This window comes from Schistocerca piceifrons, chromosome 1 (assembly GCF_021461385.2).
Source record: "Schistocerca piceifrons isolate TAMUIC-IGC-003096 chromosome 1, iqSchPice1.1, whole genome shotgun sequence".
Classification (NCBI taxonomy): Eukaryota; Metazoa; Arthropoda; class Insecta; order Orthoptera; family Acrididae; genus Schistocerca; species Schistocerca piceifrons.
Genome location: NC_060138.1, coordinates 1,088,989,948 through 1,089,009,020, shown reverse-complemented (window position 1 = coordinate 1,089,009,020; position 19,073 = coordinate 1,088,989,948). Strand labels below are relative to the sequence as shown.

Here is a 19,073-nt window from a genome sequence, read left to right as displayed (position 1 = left end):
ATCAACCAAGACTTCTGAAATGATCTTCCCTTACTGGATTGTCCAGGTTTTGGCCATGAATGGTTCTTGCCTGAAGACGACAAAGCAATTGACAAAACAATAATTGTTGGAGGGTGACTTTCAGTATCATCAACTTCCAAGTGTGCCTTTTCGGTAACAGGTTTATCCATTGCAAACTTAATTCACAATACAGTAAGAGACTAACGTAAATGAATAAAATATAGTCATATAAAATAATCCACTAGACACTAAAGTCAGAACACAAAACACATCTGCAGCATGCACTGAACGAAACTATCCATGCTGAATGACTGCGAGACCAGGGTGGGCCTTATATAGCCAAGGCGTTGTAATGTCTCGAAGTGTCAAGGTGACGCAAGGCTGAGGGTCCCAGATGCATCTGCCCCAGTCCTTTTAATGTCGCTGCAGCCACAGCACTGGCCTGCCAGTGTCAGACTTTACCCAAAGGTTCATGCAGTGTGACAAATTCTAAGTGTGCCCGCAGTACCATAACACTGTTATGATTCACATCACTCGTTTTCAGTTAACTTGCTTACTACTATATGAATTATTTGTTTTCACACTCATTACTGAATGTATTTTAAAAGGAAAATAAAAAATTTCAGCATAATTTTGCGATTTTACAAAGCATAATATAATGAATAATTTTCTTAAATTTATTGGGGGGAGGGGGGGGCTCTGCCCCCCCAAACGAATTTTTGATGGGGCTTGGACCCCCTCAGGCCCCATGGAGTTGGCGCCTGTGCCCCTGAAGCCTCAGTGCCCGTCTCACAGTTGACTTCACAAATTATTCTGATTAGTCAGCCAACATAGAGAGTGGTGATCCATTACAGCAGTGAATGGTTTGCCAAATAAATACAGCTGGAAACTGCTGATGGCTCAAACAACTGCAATGCACTCTTTCTCAGCTGTAGAAGAATTCATCTCAGACTTGGAGAGTACTCCGAAAGAATAGGCTCATTCCTTCATTTGTGCTAGAAGTGCCCATATTCCAAAATGGCTGACATTGTGCTGAGGGTCTGTCTCAACACTCTCATCATTCAATGCTAAAGGCGAAAAATATGTTAGCACCTTCTTGTGGAAAAGGAAAGATCTTTCTTGTGCCTTGTTCCAGGAAAATTTGTTGGCTCCTTGCAGTAATTCTTGCAAGGGTGTGCCTTGATACAGAAATCCTTCTTGAATTGCTGGTAGGTAAAGCACATTCTGAGAAAATTTCTCTCGTTATGAATGCGAGAGTTGTAAAATCTGCAATGAATTGCAAAATCTGTAACTATTCTTATTTTCTCTAGATCAGGATTGACTCCATCACCATTTACTAGGTGTCTAAGATTTTTTATTTCCTGTGTGATGAAAAGCACTTTTTTGGATTCAGATGGAGACCTTCAGTGTAAACACATTTCGCCATGACTGTTAGGTGGCTTAAATGTTCTTCAAATGTCGTAAAGAAAATGACAGTATCATTCAGATAGCAAAGATACATTATCCATTTAACATGTTTAAAGTAGATTAGCCATCATAAGTTTGAAGCATTACACAGTCCAAATGGAATAATTTGAACTCATAGAGGTCATCAGGAGTTATGATGGCAGGCTTTTTCCAGTAAGCCTTGTCAGCCACTCAGCCTCATCAACCTATGTTTGCCAGTAGCTTTTTTGCATGTCTATAGTTGAGAAATAGTTTGCTTCTTTCATGCAGTCTAGGGTGTCATCAATGCACAGCAATGGGTAGGCATCGTTCTTCATGATTTTGTTCAGCCATTAGCAGTCAGCACAGACATGCCATTGCCTCACAAGGCCACAGGAGAGTACGAAGAACTCTCCGAAGATTCCTTGATGTCATGTTGCAGCATCTTCTCCCCTGTCTCCTACATTAACCATTGTTCAGATGGCGACACTTTACATGAATGCAGGCTAATTGGCGGATGATCTCCAGTGGTGAAATGATGCCTTACCATGGACTGCTTGGTCTGTCTTTTCTGTCCCTCCGTGAGACCAGATCCTACTGGGAGCTGAGTATTAGCTTCCTCCCATGGGTATTCTGTAGTAGCTGTGGGGCACAATTCTTCATCAGTGACACTAAACAGTCTTTCTTGAACTGGTTTTGCTGTTGTTACACACATTCCTTTAGGGATGAGTTGTGGCTGCTCATTACAATAATTGAGCCAAAGTTTTCCTTGACCACCTACAATGTTTATCATTGTTTCTGGCATGTAGATTTCTTTTGTGAGCCTGAGTAGCTTTTTGGAGTCGACAAAAGCTCATGATTTAACTCAAAACTGGAACACCTCTCATTGATGATGGTGGAATAACAATGTCTTGAATATAAAAAAAACTGCCCATAATATTCTTTACTATGTTGTAGTTGAGCTTACTCAAACTCATGTGTTAATGCGTGAGGAGATGACATTGATGCATGACCAGTAATTGATGATGATGCCTGCACCTTTCAGATGACATATGTGTGTCGAGAACTGAACAATGTAATCAATGTGCTGGAAATGTCTTGGTGGCCCCCATATGGTCCATGTAGATGATAAACGATTGTCCTCCAGCACCATCTTTAATGAGGCAGATTGCCTGATACGCTCCAAGGATTCATGATTGTAGACTGACCATTTCTGCTGTGAGGCAGTGAGCTTCCAAAAAAATGAATCTGAAAAGTCGTTGCATGCCTATCACTTCTTATTGGAGGACAGTGTCAACTGAAAAGTCACTCACATCATGGTTGTTGATAATTGTGCATAGGAATCAGGTGTGCCAGAGTTTTCACCTGAGTAAGGTTTTTTTTTTTTTTTATTTTTATTTTTATTTTTTTATTTATATATATATATAAAAAAAAGGCTGTCTGCATATCAGTATTCCTCCGTATCTTTCATCTGCCATTGGTGTTTTGGTATAGTAAGGTTCCATCAGAGAGGCCTGAAAGGTGGCTGCTTGCAGCAGGTGCCTAGGAAACAGCATAATTCATGGTAGTCTTGGGGAGGGGGTAGTTGACGGATGAGTTCCATTCATTGTGGCAGTGGGCAGATGCCAGAGGTGAAAACTGTATGACCCAGAAAAGTAACTGCAGTTTGTCATAGCTGACATTTTTGTCCTTGATAATGACACCTTTCAGAGAACGGGCATTGAGAACTTGTATGAGATGAGGTTTGTAGGTGTAGTTTTTCTTGCAAGAAAATGAGAATGTCATCCAAATGTAACAGAAGGGCAGTTCAAAAAAGATGCTATCCAAGAATCATCACCATTATGGGCTGCATTTTTAGGCTGCACAGCATAAAGAAATATTCAAACAGGCACAACAGTGTAATGACAGCCATCTTCTGAATATGCTCTGCATGCATGAGTATTTGGTAATAAGCCTGTTTACAGTCTAAGATACTAAAGACAAATGTGCCAGTGATATAGTGGGTAATGTCCTGTATGTTGAGTATTGGGTAACTGTCAATGATAATACATGCGTTAAGGAATCTATAATTGACATATAGGAGCATAGTATCATCATTTTGTGTGCTAGCTTCATGAGTGAAGCCCATGGGCTGTCTGAGGATCAAACTATTCCAGCTTCTAAAAGTTCCTTGACTGTTGTTTTTGCCATGCAAAGTTTATTAGATGGTGGCTGTTGTGGTCTGTGCTGAGCTGGGACCCTGGTATGGTAAGCATTTGATGCACTGTACCATTTGTGATTGCACATAGGGAGAAAGTCGCACATACAGGGGCTTTGAGAGGTTGCAGATGCAGAGTGGGTATGGGAGAAATGGACTGCACATGCACAAGAATAACGTTACTGGCTTTGTTGGTATGTGAAGGTAGTATAAGCAGTGGTGCTTGCTGCAAGGTGGGCAGAGGTGTGGCCAGGCTGTGTGATGCCTGCATAGTGCTGTCGTCATCGATGGCCGGAGTTTGTTGCAGGTTGTAAAGACAAAGACGTGTTGCAGCGAGCTCAATGGATGTCATTCTTATCTCCTGTTGAAACATGTTGTAGTCTGTCTGCAGGTGGAGTGATTCTAAGCATTCTTCAACATAACAAAATTGCTTTCGTGGAATTTGTTTAAGTGTGGTGACACAGTGGAGGAGATAGCAGTAATGTTTATCAGTATTGATGTGTGGTGACACAGTGGAGGAGATAGCAGTAATGTTTATCAGTATTGATACTGTGTCATTCATTGCTAGAGATGTTCAGGCATGTGCTGATTCGGAGGGAGATCGTGTCTGATGACACCAGAGACTACATGGCCAGTATCATATTAGATGCACATGCCTTTGGCTCAATCAGGTAGGAGCTTGTAATGACAGAAAATCTGCTCTGAGAATGGGTTCAGTAACTTCTGAAATTTGAAAATTCCTTTGAGGCCGTTTTGAATACAAGGTTCAAGGTGCATGTTTTGAAGCCATAAACAGTATTGGTCAAATTGTTCATTGCATGAAGTTGAATGGCTGTTGATCCATAGACTGCGGTGTTGCCAGTCAGGAGTGCCACACTAATGTCTGAGCCAGAGTTGGTCAAATAGTATTGCTGTTGAATTAGGTTGAGGATGTAGAGTCTGTTGGTATTCCTTGTAGGCAGAGCTTGTGCTGAATCCTCAATGCACAAAATGAGGTGACTTGTGTGAGTGTCGCAGCTCAGTGCGCCTGTGCTTGCCATGTGAACCTTTTGGGTGGTCGCAGGACAGACAACAGTTAAGTACAGCATCACTGAATTGTGTGTGGTACCAGTAGTAGTGCAGTGCAGTACCCAGCAGAGCATCATTGCCAGCTGTTTGTTGTGTTGTCTCGACTGGATAGAGCTCACCGTTGTGGGCAGAGGCTGTGACATTGCAGTTGGCAGCCGTCTAGTGAAGTTGGATCAGCTCAGTGAGGGCAGAAAGTGGCATGCGGCAAGGCTGGTGCTGGTGGCTGTGCATGGTGGCATTGTTACTAGCTGAATTCATGCATGCCTGTGTTGCATAACAGCAAAAATTCTGTCTGCCATTCATTGCTGATTGTGGCAACTTGAACGTGGGGTAGGAGCTTTGCTACCTACAGCAGCCAGAATGTACAATCAGGCATTAAGTTCGAAGTTGCCACCATAACTGAGACAGCCTGTTGTTCATTAAATATTCATTGTATATTACATGTTGTAATTATTCTTCCAGTGTCCTGGAAAGATATTGTAGCAGTTTTGATTGTCCGGTTGACTATTTCTTTTTTTTTTTGCCATTGGCACCAAGCTGATTTTGCTAATCATGTCATCGAGTTCTTACAGGTTGGTAGAAGAGTTAGGAATTTAGTTGTGTGTTCATGATGTTATAGTTGGCAAGGATATTGTCCACTTACGCAAACCATATGAAAGGCTGATCCAAAGGAAATTGTAGAAGCTTTGGTTGAAAACGCAATTATGAAAGGTTGAAATATTGGTTGGGTGTACCTGTTGCATGGGGGCATGTGTGGCAGTAATGCAGTTGAATGTCCCATTGCCGCATCCAAGGCAATTGGTAGGACAAGCAAACCATGTGAATGCTTGGGCAGCTATGGCAGCACTGATTCAAAATTTGGCTCACATGGCATGCTAGAATCATTGGTGACAGGAGGTGCTTGTGAATATGAAAGATTGTGAGGTAATTGGTCGGTATGTGCCACATGTGAAGGGATGATGGTGGCAAGGTTGTACAATAAGAATATGGTAGGGCACCATTCAACATTGATGTTGTTTGTTGATTTGTTGCACAGGCGAGTGTCACCATCACTTTTTACTAGAACCATTTAATTAAACGGTTGGATGCAGAGCACTGGATGATGTAGCATTGCACACATGGATGAACATCGTGAATTGTGACACACAGTGGTTGCATGTTGGCTGCATTGCTGTTGTGCAATATCCAGTTGAGGACATATCTGCCACAATTTGTGGTCATTGTGGGTCACCAATGCAGTCCCATACAATACAGGGAACAGTATGATAGGGACACAATAGTGTGTGATGGAGTAACAACACTTTATTTTCCCCAGTTGATGCACAGTGGCAGTCCATGTTACAACAAGGCATAGACCATAATGTCTCCCTGCAAGACAGGGTCAAAAACTATACACTGTGAAGTGGGCTCACTTATCACCTGTTATTTTGCATGGAGTTCCCACAAACTTCACAAACTGTTCTTCATCTCAGTCACAGCATAACTGACACATTTGGCATCAAGAAAGAGTAATATATACCATGCGTATTGTTCCAGGAGCATCCAAGTACCTAGGGCACTTCCATTTTCAAGTTTTACCATCATTTCAGTTTAATACATATATTTTAATGTGTAAATTCTTTCCCATTGCTGTACATGACATGGCTGGTAGTATGAGCAACCCATATTATGAAAATGACAGTATTATAAAAGTAGTTTTACATCCAAATTCATGAATTCAATATTGTAAAAATGAAAATAAGTTCAAACACGGCCAAAAATCAGATGGTGTCATAGGTTTCTGAAGTTGAGAGACATTCCATCAGCTATGATTTATTACAAACTTTCAGACTAAACAAATGAAATGATATAAAATATCAACCTTTGCCCCCAGAATTTGTTCAGGCCAGAAAATGCTAATAAAAGTGAATCAGCATTCTGATTTTGGATTTTTGTAAATAGTCTGAATATTTCTCTTAAAATAATTTGTAAGATCATGTTGCATGATATCTAATGGTGCATTCTCACTTTTTCAGGCTCTCAAGCTTATTGTAGGTGCTGGGGCAGACCCTACAGCAAAAGATGTTGTTGGTAGAACAGCACTCCACAGAGCGCTTGGATGTAAGCAGAATTTCCAGTACCTTCAGAAAATACATCCCAATTTCAAGGATGGTCTTGATAAAAAGGGGCAACCAGCCATAATGAGAGCCATTTCTGCATTTCAACACCACTATGATATGCCCCAGGTGATAAAACTTATAGTGCAGGGAGGTGCAGATGTCAATTTACGTGACCGAGATGGAAAGACAGCTTTGTGCCTGGCAATAGAGAAAGGTGCTTTCTGGGTGAGACCATATTTTTAAAGCACCAGTTATCACTAATTATGTCATTTAGTAAGACATCCACAGGAAGAGATGAAAAGCTGTGACCGATCTCTAAAATGGAGCTTGTTTTGTTACTCTGATGTTGTCGATAGCATTTACCATAAATCATTATATAAATGTGATAAGTAAATACATGTTATAATAAAATAGGTATTTGTCAAGTTAAGTATGTGGAATTGTTGTTGTTGGTTCTTTTCTCACCCTTTTTGCCTGTTGTAAAAGTATACATTCTTCTCTTGCTTGTTTAAGCATTTTTGAGCTCCAGAATCTCCACAACTTTTATGAGTGTATGTCATAAGTTTGTCAATATACTGTTTTGGTCAACACAGTCTCCAATGCTCTGAGTCAAAATTTGTTCTTCTAAATGGAACTCACTAGTATATTTCGAGTCAAAACAAGGCCCTGGGAGTAGACAACATTCCATTAGAACTACTGATGACCTTGGGAGAGCCAGTCATGACAAAACTCTACCATCTGGTGAGCAAGATTTATGAGACAGGCGAAATACCCTCAGACTTCAAGAAGAATATAATAATTCCAATCCCAATGAAAGCAGGTGTTGCCAGATGTGAAATTACCAAACTATCAGTTTAATAAGTCACAGCTGCAAAATACTAACGTGAATTCTTTACGGATGAATGGAAAAACTGGTAGAAGCCAACCTCGGGGAAGATCAGTTTGGATTCCATAGAAATGTTGGAACATGTGACGCAATACTGACAGTATGACTTATCTTAGAAGAAAGATTAAGGAAAGGCAAACCTACGTTTCTAGCATATGTAGACTTAGAGAAAGCTTTTGACAATGTTGACTGGAATACTCTCTTTCAAATTCTAAAGGTGGCAGGGGTAAAAAACAGGGAGCAAGAGACTATTTACAATTTGTACAGAAACCAGATGGCAGTTGTAAGAATTGAGGGGCATGAAAGGAAAGCAGTGGTTGTGAAGGGAGTGAGACAGGGTTGTAGCCTCTCCCCAATGTTATTCAATCTGTATATTTAGCAAGCAGTAAAAGAAACAAAAGAAAAATTCAGAGTAGGTATTAAAATCCATGGAGAAGAAATAAAAACTTTGAGGTTAACCGATGATGTTGTAATTCTATCAGAGACAGCAAAGGACTTGGAAGAGCAGTTGAATGGAATGGACAGTGTCTTGAAAGGAAGATAAAATGAACATCAACAAAACCAAAACGAGGATAATGGAATGTAGTCAAGTTAAGTCGGGTGATGCTGAGGGAATTAGATTAGGAAGTGAGACACTTAAAGCAGTAAATGAGTTTTGCTATTTGGGGAGCAAAATAACTGCTGATGGTTGAAGCAGAAAGGATGTAAAATGTAGACTGGCAATGGCAAGGGAAGCGTTTCTGAGGAAGAGAAATTTGTTAATATCGAGTATAGTTTTAAGTGTAAGTGTCAGGAAGTCATTTCTGAAAGTATTTGTGTGGAGTGTAGCCATGTATGGAAGTGAAACATGGACGATAGATAGTTCGGATAGGAAAAGAATAGAAGCTTTCAAAATGTGGTGCTACAGAAGAATGCTGAAGATTAGATGGGTAGATCACATAACTAATGAGGAGGTATTGAATAGAATTGGGGAGAAGAGGAGTTTGTGGCACAACTTGACAAGAAGAAGGGATCGGTTGGTAGAACATGTTCTGAGGCATCAAGGGATCACAAATTCAGCATTCGAGGGCAGTGTGGAGGGTAAAAATTGCAGAGGGAGACCAAGAGATGACTACACTAATTAGATTCAGAAGGATGTAGGTTCCAGTAAGTACTGGGAGATGAAGAAGCTTGCACAGGATAGAGTAGCATGGAGAGCTGCATCAAACCAGTCTCAGGACTGAATACCACAACAACAACAACAACAGTATATTTTGTAACATTGGTTAACTTTCTCATAACTCTTTTTCCACTTTTCACAAGTTTCCCCCACAATTCTCGTTTCTGCAAATGTAATTACAGATGTTCTGAATTACTTTCTCATATTTAATCCCTTTCAAATATACAATCCTGTACTCTTTGTCTTTCTCTTCCTCACCTTAGTTTCATATGCTCCTATTGGCACTAAGACAATGTATCTGCAATTAGATTTTCAGATCCCATTACATAATTTCATAGTAAGTAGTTCTAAGAACTTGGCTGATCTTGTTAATGTGCTGTGATACAATTTGCACTCCTTATGGCCTTGCAGTCTGAAGACACTATAGTTATATGCCTTGACAAGTAGTTTCTAAATTTAGTAGTGCCAAGTGTAGAGCTAAGAGATCTTTCTTGGTTACAATGTAGATTCTTGCATGTTTTTGGAGTGTCCTACTCATAAAAGCAATTGTCTAGTATTTATCTTCCCCATTCCATAATCACTAGCGTCATATGATACACAAAAAGGTAAGGGTAACTCTGCCGTCTACAATATGTTGCAGTTACACAGAGCACATGTTATTGCATCAAAAGATTCCTGAATTCTTTGTCCCATGAACAAATTAAATTATTTTTATTTATCTATTTATTTATTTTTATAAATTATGCAGGCATGGTGCATTTACACTCTGAAACTAAAGTACTTCCTATAATATCCACATATTCCAAATACTGATTTCAATTCTTTCTTATTTTTGGTCTCTGGAAACTGAGCACTGACTTTAACCGTATCAAAATCCAGAAGTTTACCTCTCTTGGCAACACAACATCCCAAAAAATTCAGGTCATAAATGACAAATTTACATTTTTCTGATTTTAATGTCATCACTCCTGATCTCAATTTGTCAAGCACTCCTTTTAGTAACAAACAATGTTCATCACACTTCTGACTGCAAAGCAAAATGTCATCAACAGAAACTTAATTTAGAAGACAGTTCCTAACCTAAACATGATACAAAGCTCTGATAAATTTAGCTACAGAAACATTTAAACCAAATGGTAAATGCAATACTTGTAACATTTACCACTGTATAAAAACATTGTGTATTTCTGAGATTCTGGAGCAAGTGGAACCTGATGGAGGTCCAGACATTTTATCAATCTAATACACTGTAACTTATGTGATAACTCATATGCGTCCTGAGGATGGTCAATTTCTCAAATTTGTTCAGATGTCTGGAGTCTAAAACAAATCTAGCACCTCCAGCACATTTTGCCACTACTACTAGAAGGTTATTATAATTGTTGCTGTTTCTCTCAAATATACCATAAATTTCTATCTTTTGCAACTCATTTTCAGCAACTGTTCTTCTTGCTTTTGGTACATTATATGCTGTTATAAAAAATTGCTCGTAAGGTTTAAGTTGTAGTACACATTCAAAATTCTTTAAACTTCCTGCTGTATTGCTGAACACATCCCCATACTTCCATCACAAACCCTTTAACTCATTCTTTTGTTCATCATTCAGACCCACATTTTTCATTAACTCCTTTTCTTCATCTTCCAGTTTCTTGACTGTCCTCTACTAAATAACATTCCTCTCTCACAAATGACAAATTGTTCATGCTTTCACAAGCATCTTTCTTTCCCTTCTCTAGAATTTCATTTGGATTACGTTTTCTTTCTTGTTTGTGACATATAACTATTTTTCTCTTTCAGTTCAAGAACTGTACTAATCTGTCTCCAAAATAAAATCTTCTCTGTTTCTGGAAATATCCCACCTTACTTTGTATACAGCTACATCTATATTTACATCACTACTCTGCAATTCACATTCAAGTATCTGGCAGACGGTCAATCAACTAATTTTCAAACTATTTCTGTACTGTTCCATTCTCAAAGAGGACATAGGGAAAATACACTCTAAAATCTTTTTATGTGCACACTTATTTGCATTATTTTATTATGATGGTCATTTTCCTCTAATTGGTGGATCTCAACAAAATATTTTTGAATTTGGAGGAGAAGGTTGGAGATTGAAATTTCATGAAAAGATGTCACCACAACAAAAAAGTCTTCATTTTAATGACATCCACCACAGCTCTTGTATCACATCCTTGACACTCTCTCCCCTTCTTTGAATCTTTTTAATGTCTTCCGTCAATCCTATCTGGTAAGAATTACATACCACAGAGAGATACTCTTGCAAAGAACAGACAAGCATAGAGTAGACAATCACTTTATTGTATTTTGTATTTTGTTATAGTTTATTGATCCAAGAAATCGCAATATTATACAATTTGTACAAGGATATTGCATAGGTCATGTATAAATTTTTACAATGTAACTGGATAGATGAAAAATCTATTCACCAAATAGCAGCAGAAGAACATACATATAAAGATATTGAAAGGTATAAATATAAACTATGTTACATTATATTTTAAATAATTGATTATTTTTGTAGATACACATTTTTACAATTTTAATTTGTTATATGAAAGTCTGTTCATTATTACAAGAAGGTAACAGACATCACATAGTACTTTCACTTGGTAGGTGGGTTGTAAATTCTTTTAAGAATATGATGAAATCCAATGGAACACGGTGGAAGAAAAATAGGAATAAATACAGACCACTGCTTTACATACTTTAAGGAAGCATGTATATCCACCTGATCGAATGATGTCTCTGTGAAGTGACTGACCAGTACAGTCTCCTCTTTATACTGTTGATCATACAAATGTGCATTTCTTAATGGGTTGCTGTCATGTGTGCTTACTGATGATAGTTCATGCACAGCACATTTCACCACTGCTATCTCCAGTTGCAGGGCTTTGACCCGAGTACATATTTGCTCACATCACTGCAGGATGTCATGCTTTAACTCAATATTAATCTGCATCAAATCATTTTTCACTAAAACATGTGAGGCACTGTACTCTCCCATCCTCCTTGACTCACACTTTGTGCAACAGGATATACTTCAGTGTTGAGCAATTCATTAATTTGTAGCTCTTGTGTCCTCAACCAGGACAAAAAGTCGTTCACAGATTCCTTGCACTGTTCAATAAAATTACATCTGAGCTTATCCTCTAGCTCCACAACTAAATTCTAACATCAAATTGTGAGCTGTTGAACTAATGTTTCCATTGTGGTTTTCACCATTTTTAGTGAGCTCACATCACTTGATAATTGTTGTATCATGTCTGGTACAACTTTATACGTATCTTTTAATGCTGTAATTTCAGAACATATTGCCAAGAAATTGATGGAGATCTGATTGGAATGTTCTTTCACAACCTGACCAAGCACTGATTCGATTTGATCCAATTGTTCTTTTGAAACTTTATGAAAATTCTCTTCCACCCATGTCTGTAATTCATGTGCTGAATGGTCACTCTTCATCATAGCTTCTAACTTCAGATATAGCATTGTGAACGGATCTGCTATTGTAAATGTTTGCAGAACTGTTTTGATAGTGGGTGGATGTACTTGCACATCTGTCTCAATGGTGGACATGTCTTCATTTTCCATGGTTGACTCTCCCACATGGCCATTTTCAACATTTTCCTGATTTTGTATTTCATCTGCGTTATCGTACTCAGCCAGTTTTTGTCCTAATGCAGTTAGTAATTTTGAGAAATAATATTATTCACTTCACTTACATTTGCATACATATAAGTAATGTGGTTAGCAACGCCGAAATTCTTCCTGAACTTTCAAGAAGAGGCATGCAACATTACTAGTCAAGACAACATTACATCAAAACTTTAACTTAGCATGTTACTGTAGTGGCTATCGTAATGCCGCAATCCCTGAAAACCTAACAGTTACCATAATTAAAATTCTTAGAATTGCCAGTTTAAAAAATTAATGATTTAAATGATACATATACCATGCTGAACTGCAAGATCCATGACATCTGCTGGCAAGTGATAAAACAAGGACATACTTACTGTGTATTTTTGCTCTGATGGCCAGAGTAATTTAGTAGTAATGTAACATAATTTTCCATTTCTTTCAGTAAATGTAAATAAATATTCTTATAATAGAAGGAAACATTCCACGTGGGAAAAATTATATATAAAAACAAAGATGAGGTGACTTACCGAACGAAAGCGCTGGCAGGTCGATAGACACACAAACAAACACAAACATACACACAAAATTCAAGCTTTCGCAACAAACTGTTGCCTCATCAGGAAAGAGGGAAGGAGAGGGGAAGACGAAAGGAAGTGGGTTTTAAGGGAGAGGGTAAGGAGTCATTCCAATCCCGGGAGCGGAAAGACTTACCTTAGGGGAAAAAAAGGACAGGTATACACTCGCACACACGCACATATCCATCCACACATACAGACACAAGCAGACATATTTAAAGACAAAGAGTTTGGGCAGAGATGTCAGTCGAGGCAGAAGTGTAGAGGCAAAGAAGTTGTTGAAAGACAGGTGAGGTATGAGTGGCGGCAACTTGAAATTAGCGGAGATTGAGGCCTGGCGGATGACGAGAAGAGAGGATATACTGAAGGCCAAGTTCCCATCTCCGGAGTTCGGATAGGTTGGTGTTGGTGGGAAGTATCCAGATAACCCGGACGGTGTAACACTGTGCCAAGATGTGCTGGCTGTGCACCAAGGCATGTTTAGCCACAGGGTGATCCTCATTACCAACAAACACTGTCTGCCTGTGTCCATTCATGCGAATGGACAGTTTGTTGCTGGTCATTCCCACATAGAATGCATCACAGTGTAGGCAGGTCAGTTGGTAAATCACGTGGGTGCTTTCACACGTGGCTCTGCCTTTGATCGTGTACACCTTCCGGGTTACAGGACTGGAGTAGGTGGTGGTGGGAGGGTGCATGGGACAGGTTTTGCATCGGGGGCGGTTACAAGGAAAGGAGCCAGAGGGTAGGGAAGGTGGTTTGGGGATTTCATAGGGATGAACTAACAGGTTACGAAGGTTAGGTGGACGGCGGAAAGACACTCTTGGCGGAGTGGGGAGGATTTCATGAAGGATGGATCTCATTTCAGGGCAGGATTTGAGGAAGTCGTATCCCTGCTGGAGAGCCACATTCAGAGTCTGGTCCAGTCCCGGAAAGTATCCTGTCACAAGTGGGGCACTTTTGTGGTTCTTCTGTGGGGGATTCTGGGTTTGAGGGGACGAGGAAGTGGCTCTGGTTATTTGCTTCTGTACCAGGTCAGGAGGGTAGTTGCAGGATGCGAAAGCTGTTTTCAGGTTGTTGGTGTAATGATTCAGGGATTCCGGACTGGAGCAGATTCGTTTGCCACGAAGACCTAGGCTGTAGGGAAGGGACCGTTTGATGTGGAATGGGTGGCAGCTGTCATAATGGAGGTACTGTTGCTTGTTGGTGGGTTTGATGTGGACGGACGTGTGAAGTTGGCCATTGGACAGGTGGAGGTCAACGTCAAGGAAAGTGGCATGGGATTTGGAGTAGGACCAGGTGAATCTGATGGAACCAAAGGAGTTGAGGTTGGAGAGGAAATTCTGGAGTTCTTCTTCACTGTGAGTCCAGATCATGAAGATGTCATCAATAAATCTGTACCAAACTTTGGGTTGGCAGACTTGGGTAACCAAGAAGGCTTCCTCTAAGCGACCCATGAATGGGTTGGCGTACGAGGGGACCATCCTGGTACCCACGGCTGTTCCCTTTAATTGTTGGTATGTCTGGCCTTCAAAAGTGAAGAAGTTGTGGGTCAGGATGAAGCTGGCTAAGGTAATGAGGAAAGAGGTTTTAGGTAGGGTGGCAGGTGATCGGCGTGAAAGGAAATGCTCCATCGCAGCGAGGCCCTGGACGTGCGGAATATTTGTGTATAAGGACGTGGCATCAATGGTTACAAGGATGGTTTCCGGGGGTAACAGATTGGGTAAGGATTCCAGGCGTTCAAGGAAGTGGTTGGTGTCTTTGATGAAGGATGGGAGACTGCATGTAATGGGTTGAAGGTATCTCTGCCTATGTAGATCAACACCTTCAACCCATTACATGCAGTCTCCCATCCTTCATCAAAGACACCAACCACTTCCTTGAACGCCTGGAATCCTTACCCAATCTGTTACCCCCGGAAACCATCCTTGTAACCATTGATGCCACGTCCTTATACACAAATATTCCGCACGTCCAGGGCCTCGCTGCGATGGAGCATTTCCTTTCACGCCGATCACCTGCCACCCTACCTAAAACCTCTTTCCTCATTACCTTAGCCAGCTTCATCCTGACCCACAACTTCTTCACTTTTGAAGGCCAGACATACCAACAATTAAAGGGAACAGCCATGGGTACCAGGATGGCCCCCTCGTACGCCAACCTATTCATGAGTCGCTTAGAGGAAGCCTTCTTGGTTACCCAAGTCTGCCAACCCAAAGTTTGGTACAGATTTATTGATGACATCTTCATGATCTGGACTCACAGTGAAGAAGAACTCCAGAATTTCCTCTCCAACCTCAACTCCTTTGGTTCCATCAGATTCACCTGGTCCTACTCCAAATCCCATGCCACTTTCCTTGACGTTGACCTCCACCTGTCCAATGGCCAACTTCACACGTCCGTCCACATCAAACCCACCAACAAGCAACAGTACCTCCATTATGACAGCTGCCACCCATTCCACATCAAACGGCCCCTTCCCTACAGCCTAGGTCTTCGTGGCAAACGAATCTGCTCCAGTCCGGAATCCCTGAATCATTACACCAACAACCTGAAAACAGCTTTCGCATCCCGCAACTACCCTCCTGACCTGGTACAGAAGCAAATAACCAGAGCCACTTCCTCGTCCCCTCAAACCCAGAATCCCCCACAGAAGAACCACAAAAGTGCCCCACTTGTGACAGGATACTTTCCGGGACTGGACCAGACTCTGAATGTGGCTCTCCAGCAGGGATACGACTTCCTCAAATCCTGCCCTGAAATGAGATCCATCCTTCATGAAATCCTCCCCACTCCGCCAAGAGTGTCTTTCCGCCGTCCACCTAACCTTCGTAACCTGTTAGTTCATCCCTATGAAATCCCCAACCACCTTCCCTACCCTCTGGCTCCTTTCCTTGTAACCGCCCCCGATGCAAAACCTGTCCCATGCGCCCTCCCACCACCACCTACTCCAGTCCTGTAACCCGGAAGGTGTACACGATCAAAGGCAGAGCCACGTGTGAAAGCACCCACGTGATTTACCAACTGAACTGCCTACACTGTGATGCATTCTATGTGGGAATGACCAGCAACAAACTGTCCATTCGCATGAATGGACACAGGCAGACAGTGTTTGTTGGTAATGAGGATCACCCTGTGGCTAAACATGCCTTGGTGCACAGCCAGCACATCTTGGCACAGTGTTACACCGTCCGGGTTATCTGGATACTTCCCACCAACACCAACCTATCCGAACTCCGGAGATGGGAACTTGGCCTTCAGTATATCCTCTCTTCTCGTCATCCGCCAGGCCTCAATCTCCGCTAATTTCAAGTTGCCGCCACTCATACCTCACCTGTCTTTCAACAACTTCTTTGCCTCTACACTTCTGCCTCGACTGACATCTCTGCCCAAACTCTTTGTCTTTAAATATGTCTGCTTGTGTCTGTATGTGTGGATGGATATGTGCGTGTGTGCGAGTGTATACCTGTCCTTTTTTCCCCCTAAGGTAAGTCTTTCCGCTCCCGGGATTGGAATGACTCCTTACCCTCTCCCTTAAAACCCACTTCCTTTCGTCTTCCCCTCTTCTTCCCTCTTTCCTGATGAGGCAACAGTTTGTTGCGAAAGCTTGAATTTTGTGTGTATGTTTGTGTTTGTTTGTGTGTCTATCGACCTGCCAGCGCTTTCGTTCGGTAAGTCACCTCATCTTTGTTTTTATATATAAATAAATATTCTTGATTTTGTTCCTTCCTTCTCACTGTGGTTTATATCTTTTCATGGGAATAGGTAAAAGAGAGAGAAATATTTAATTTAAGAAATAATATGCTTTGCATGAATAAGAGTTACAAATGCAATGGTACTATGTGGGTAACAATTTAACACAGATCAGTATATGTATGCAGTCTTTTTGGACTACTCAGTCACTATTGTTTTAGATTTTTGTTGTATTGATGATTATACTTCTTCAACAAATCAGGCTCTGGTAGCTCTTGAGCATTGTCTTTGTTTGAAGTCTCATTGAGTGTAAAATACTACTGTGACTTCGATGTGAAAGATAGTAATGAATATTCAACCAAGCTTTGTGAAAATAGATCTGTTGGTCCAACACATTAGCAATAAAATATTTAAATGACATGACATGATAAACATTTAGTTGCTTTGCCTTCAAACAATTTGAGCACAATTTCCTGTTATATCCATCTCTAACGAATAAATTCATCAACCAGTTCAGTACTGTGATATCAAAGGGTTAGCTACCATAACCGGCAGACACCATTACTTGAGAATGAAAGAATTATTATTTCATAAAAGTGAAAAACACAGGATTTGGCAGCATTACCTCTTTCTACATTAACAGCAAAAACAGAAATAAGTTACAGGAGGAGGAAGTGTCTGCTTCCTTAAAAAATCAGTTGTTTCTTTATGAAAAATTAATGTAGCTTTTCCATAGACATCAGTTCTACCTTTCATGTACATAGTCTCTGAATTTTCATTAATACTTGTTAATTAAACATTTACATTATATACTAGGTGTAATTCACTCATGCTCATAAATTAAGGATAATCACTGAATGTGGTGCCACACAATGTGGCACTACTCAAAACTGGCACTAATAGTATAGGCACATAGGGAACACACATGGCCGGCCGGGATGGCTGAGTGGTTCTAGGTGCTATAGTCTGGAAACATGTGACCGCTACAGTTGCAGGTTCGAATCCTGCGTCAGGCATGGATGTGTGTGATGTCCTTAGGTTAGTTAGGTTTAAGTAGTTCTAAGTTCTAGCGGACTGATGACCTTAGAAGTTACATCCCGTAGTGCTCAGAGCCATTTGGAACACACATTACACAGATCTGTGAGTCCACGGTATTGGTGATAAGTTGAGAAAACCATCCCAAAGCACACATGCTACAAAACGCCACTGTCGCCTGCACATGTATCAATATGGGATATGATCACCATGCACACGTACACAGGCCGCACAACGGGTTGGCATACTCTAGGTCAAGTGGTCGAGCAGCTGCTGGGGTATAGTCTCCAATTCTTGCATCAGTGCCTGTCAGGGCCCTTGAAGTGTCTTAGGGGTTTGAAGACGTGCAGCGATACGTCGACCCAGAGCATCCCAGATGTGCTCAATGCGTTTTAGGTCTGGAGAACAGGCAGGCCACTCCATTCGCCTGATACCTTCTGTTTCAAGTTACTCCTCCACAATGGCAGCTCGGTGGGGGGGCCATGCATTATCATCCATCAGGAGGAAGGTGGGACCCACTGCACCCCTGAAAAGGCAGACATACTGGTGCAAAATGATGTTCCGATACACCTGACCTGTTACAGTTCCTCAGTCATAGACATGCAGGGGTGTACGTGTACCAATCATAATCCCACCCCACACCGTCAAACCACAACCTCCATACAGGTCCCATTCAAGGACATTAAGGGGTTGGTATCTGGTTCCTGATTCACACCAGATGAAAACCCAGCGAGAATCACTGTACAGACTATACCTGGACTTGTCCGTGAACATAACCTGGGACCACTGTTCCAATGACCATTTTCTTGACACCAGACTTTACATGCTCTCCTGTGACCGGGGGTCAGTGGGATGCACCTTGCAGGTCTCCAGGTGAATAAGCGAATAAATCATGTCTGTTCAATCATCTGTAGACTGTGTGTCTGGAGACAACTAACTGTTCCAGTGGCTGCGGTAAGGTTCTGAGCAAGGCTACCTGCAGTTATCCATGGACATCTGTGGGCACTGATGGTGTGATATTGGTCTTCTTGTGGTGTTGTACACTGTGGACATCCTGTACTGTAGCGCCTGGACACATTTCCTGTCTGCTGGAATCGTTGCCATAATCTTGAGATCACACATTATGGCACACGGAGGGCCCATGCTACGACATGCTGTGTTTGACCAGCCTCCAGTTGCCCTAGTATTCTACCCCTCATAACATGATCAATATGTGTTCTTTAAGCCATTTTCAACATACAGTCACTATTAGCATGTCTGAAAACGTCTGAAC

The 19,073-nt window shown here is 41.1% G+C and overlaps 1 protein-coding gene across 1 annotated transcript in view; it reads left to right on the top strand.

The window, feature by feature from the left end:
- The window catches only part of LOC124777829 (serine/threonine-protein phosphatase 6 regulatory ankyrin repeat subunit C-like), a 384,246-nt gene that overhangs the window by 104,749 nt on the left and 260,424 nt on the right, over positions 1–19,073 (top strand). The window contains exon 4 of the mRNA XM_047253358.1: positions 6,706–7,014. Within this exon, the coding sequence (XP_047109314.1) occupies positions 6,706–7,014 (309 nt within the window). The remainder of the gene's footprint in view (positions 1–6,705; positions 7,015–19,073) is intronic.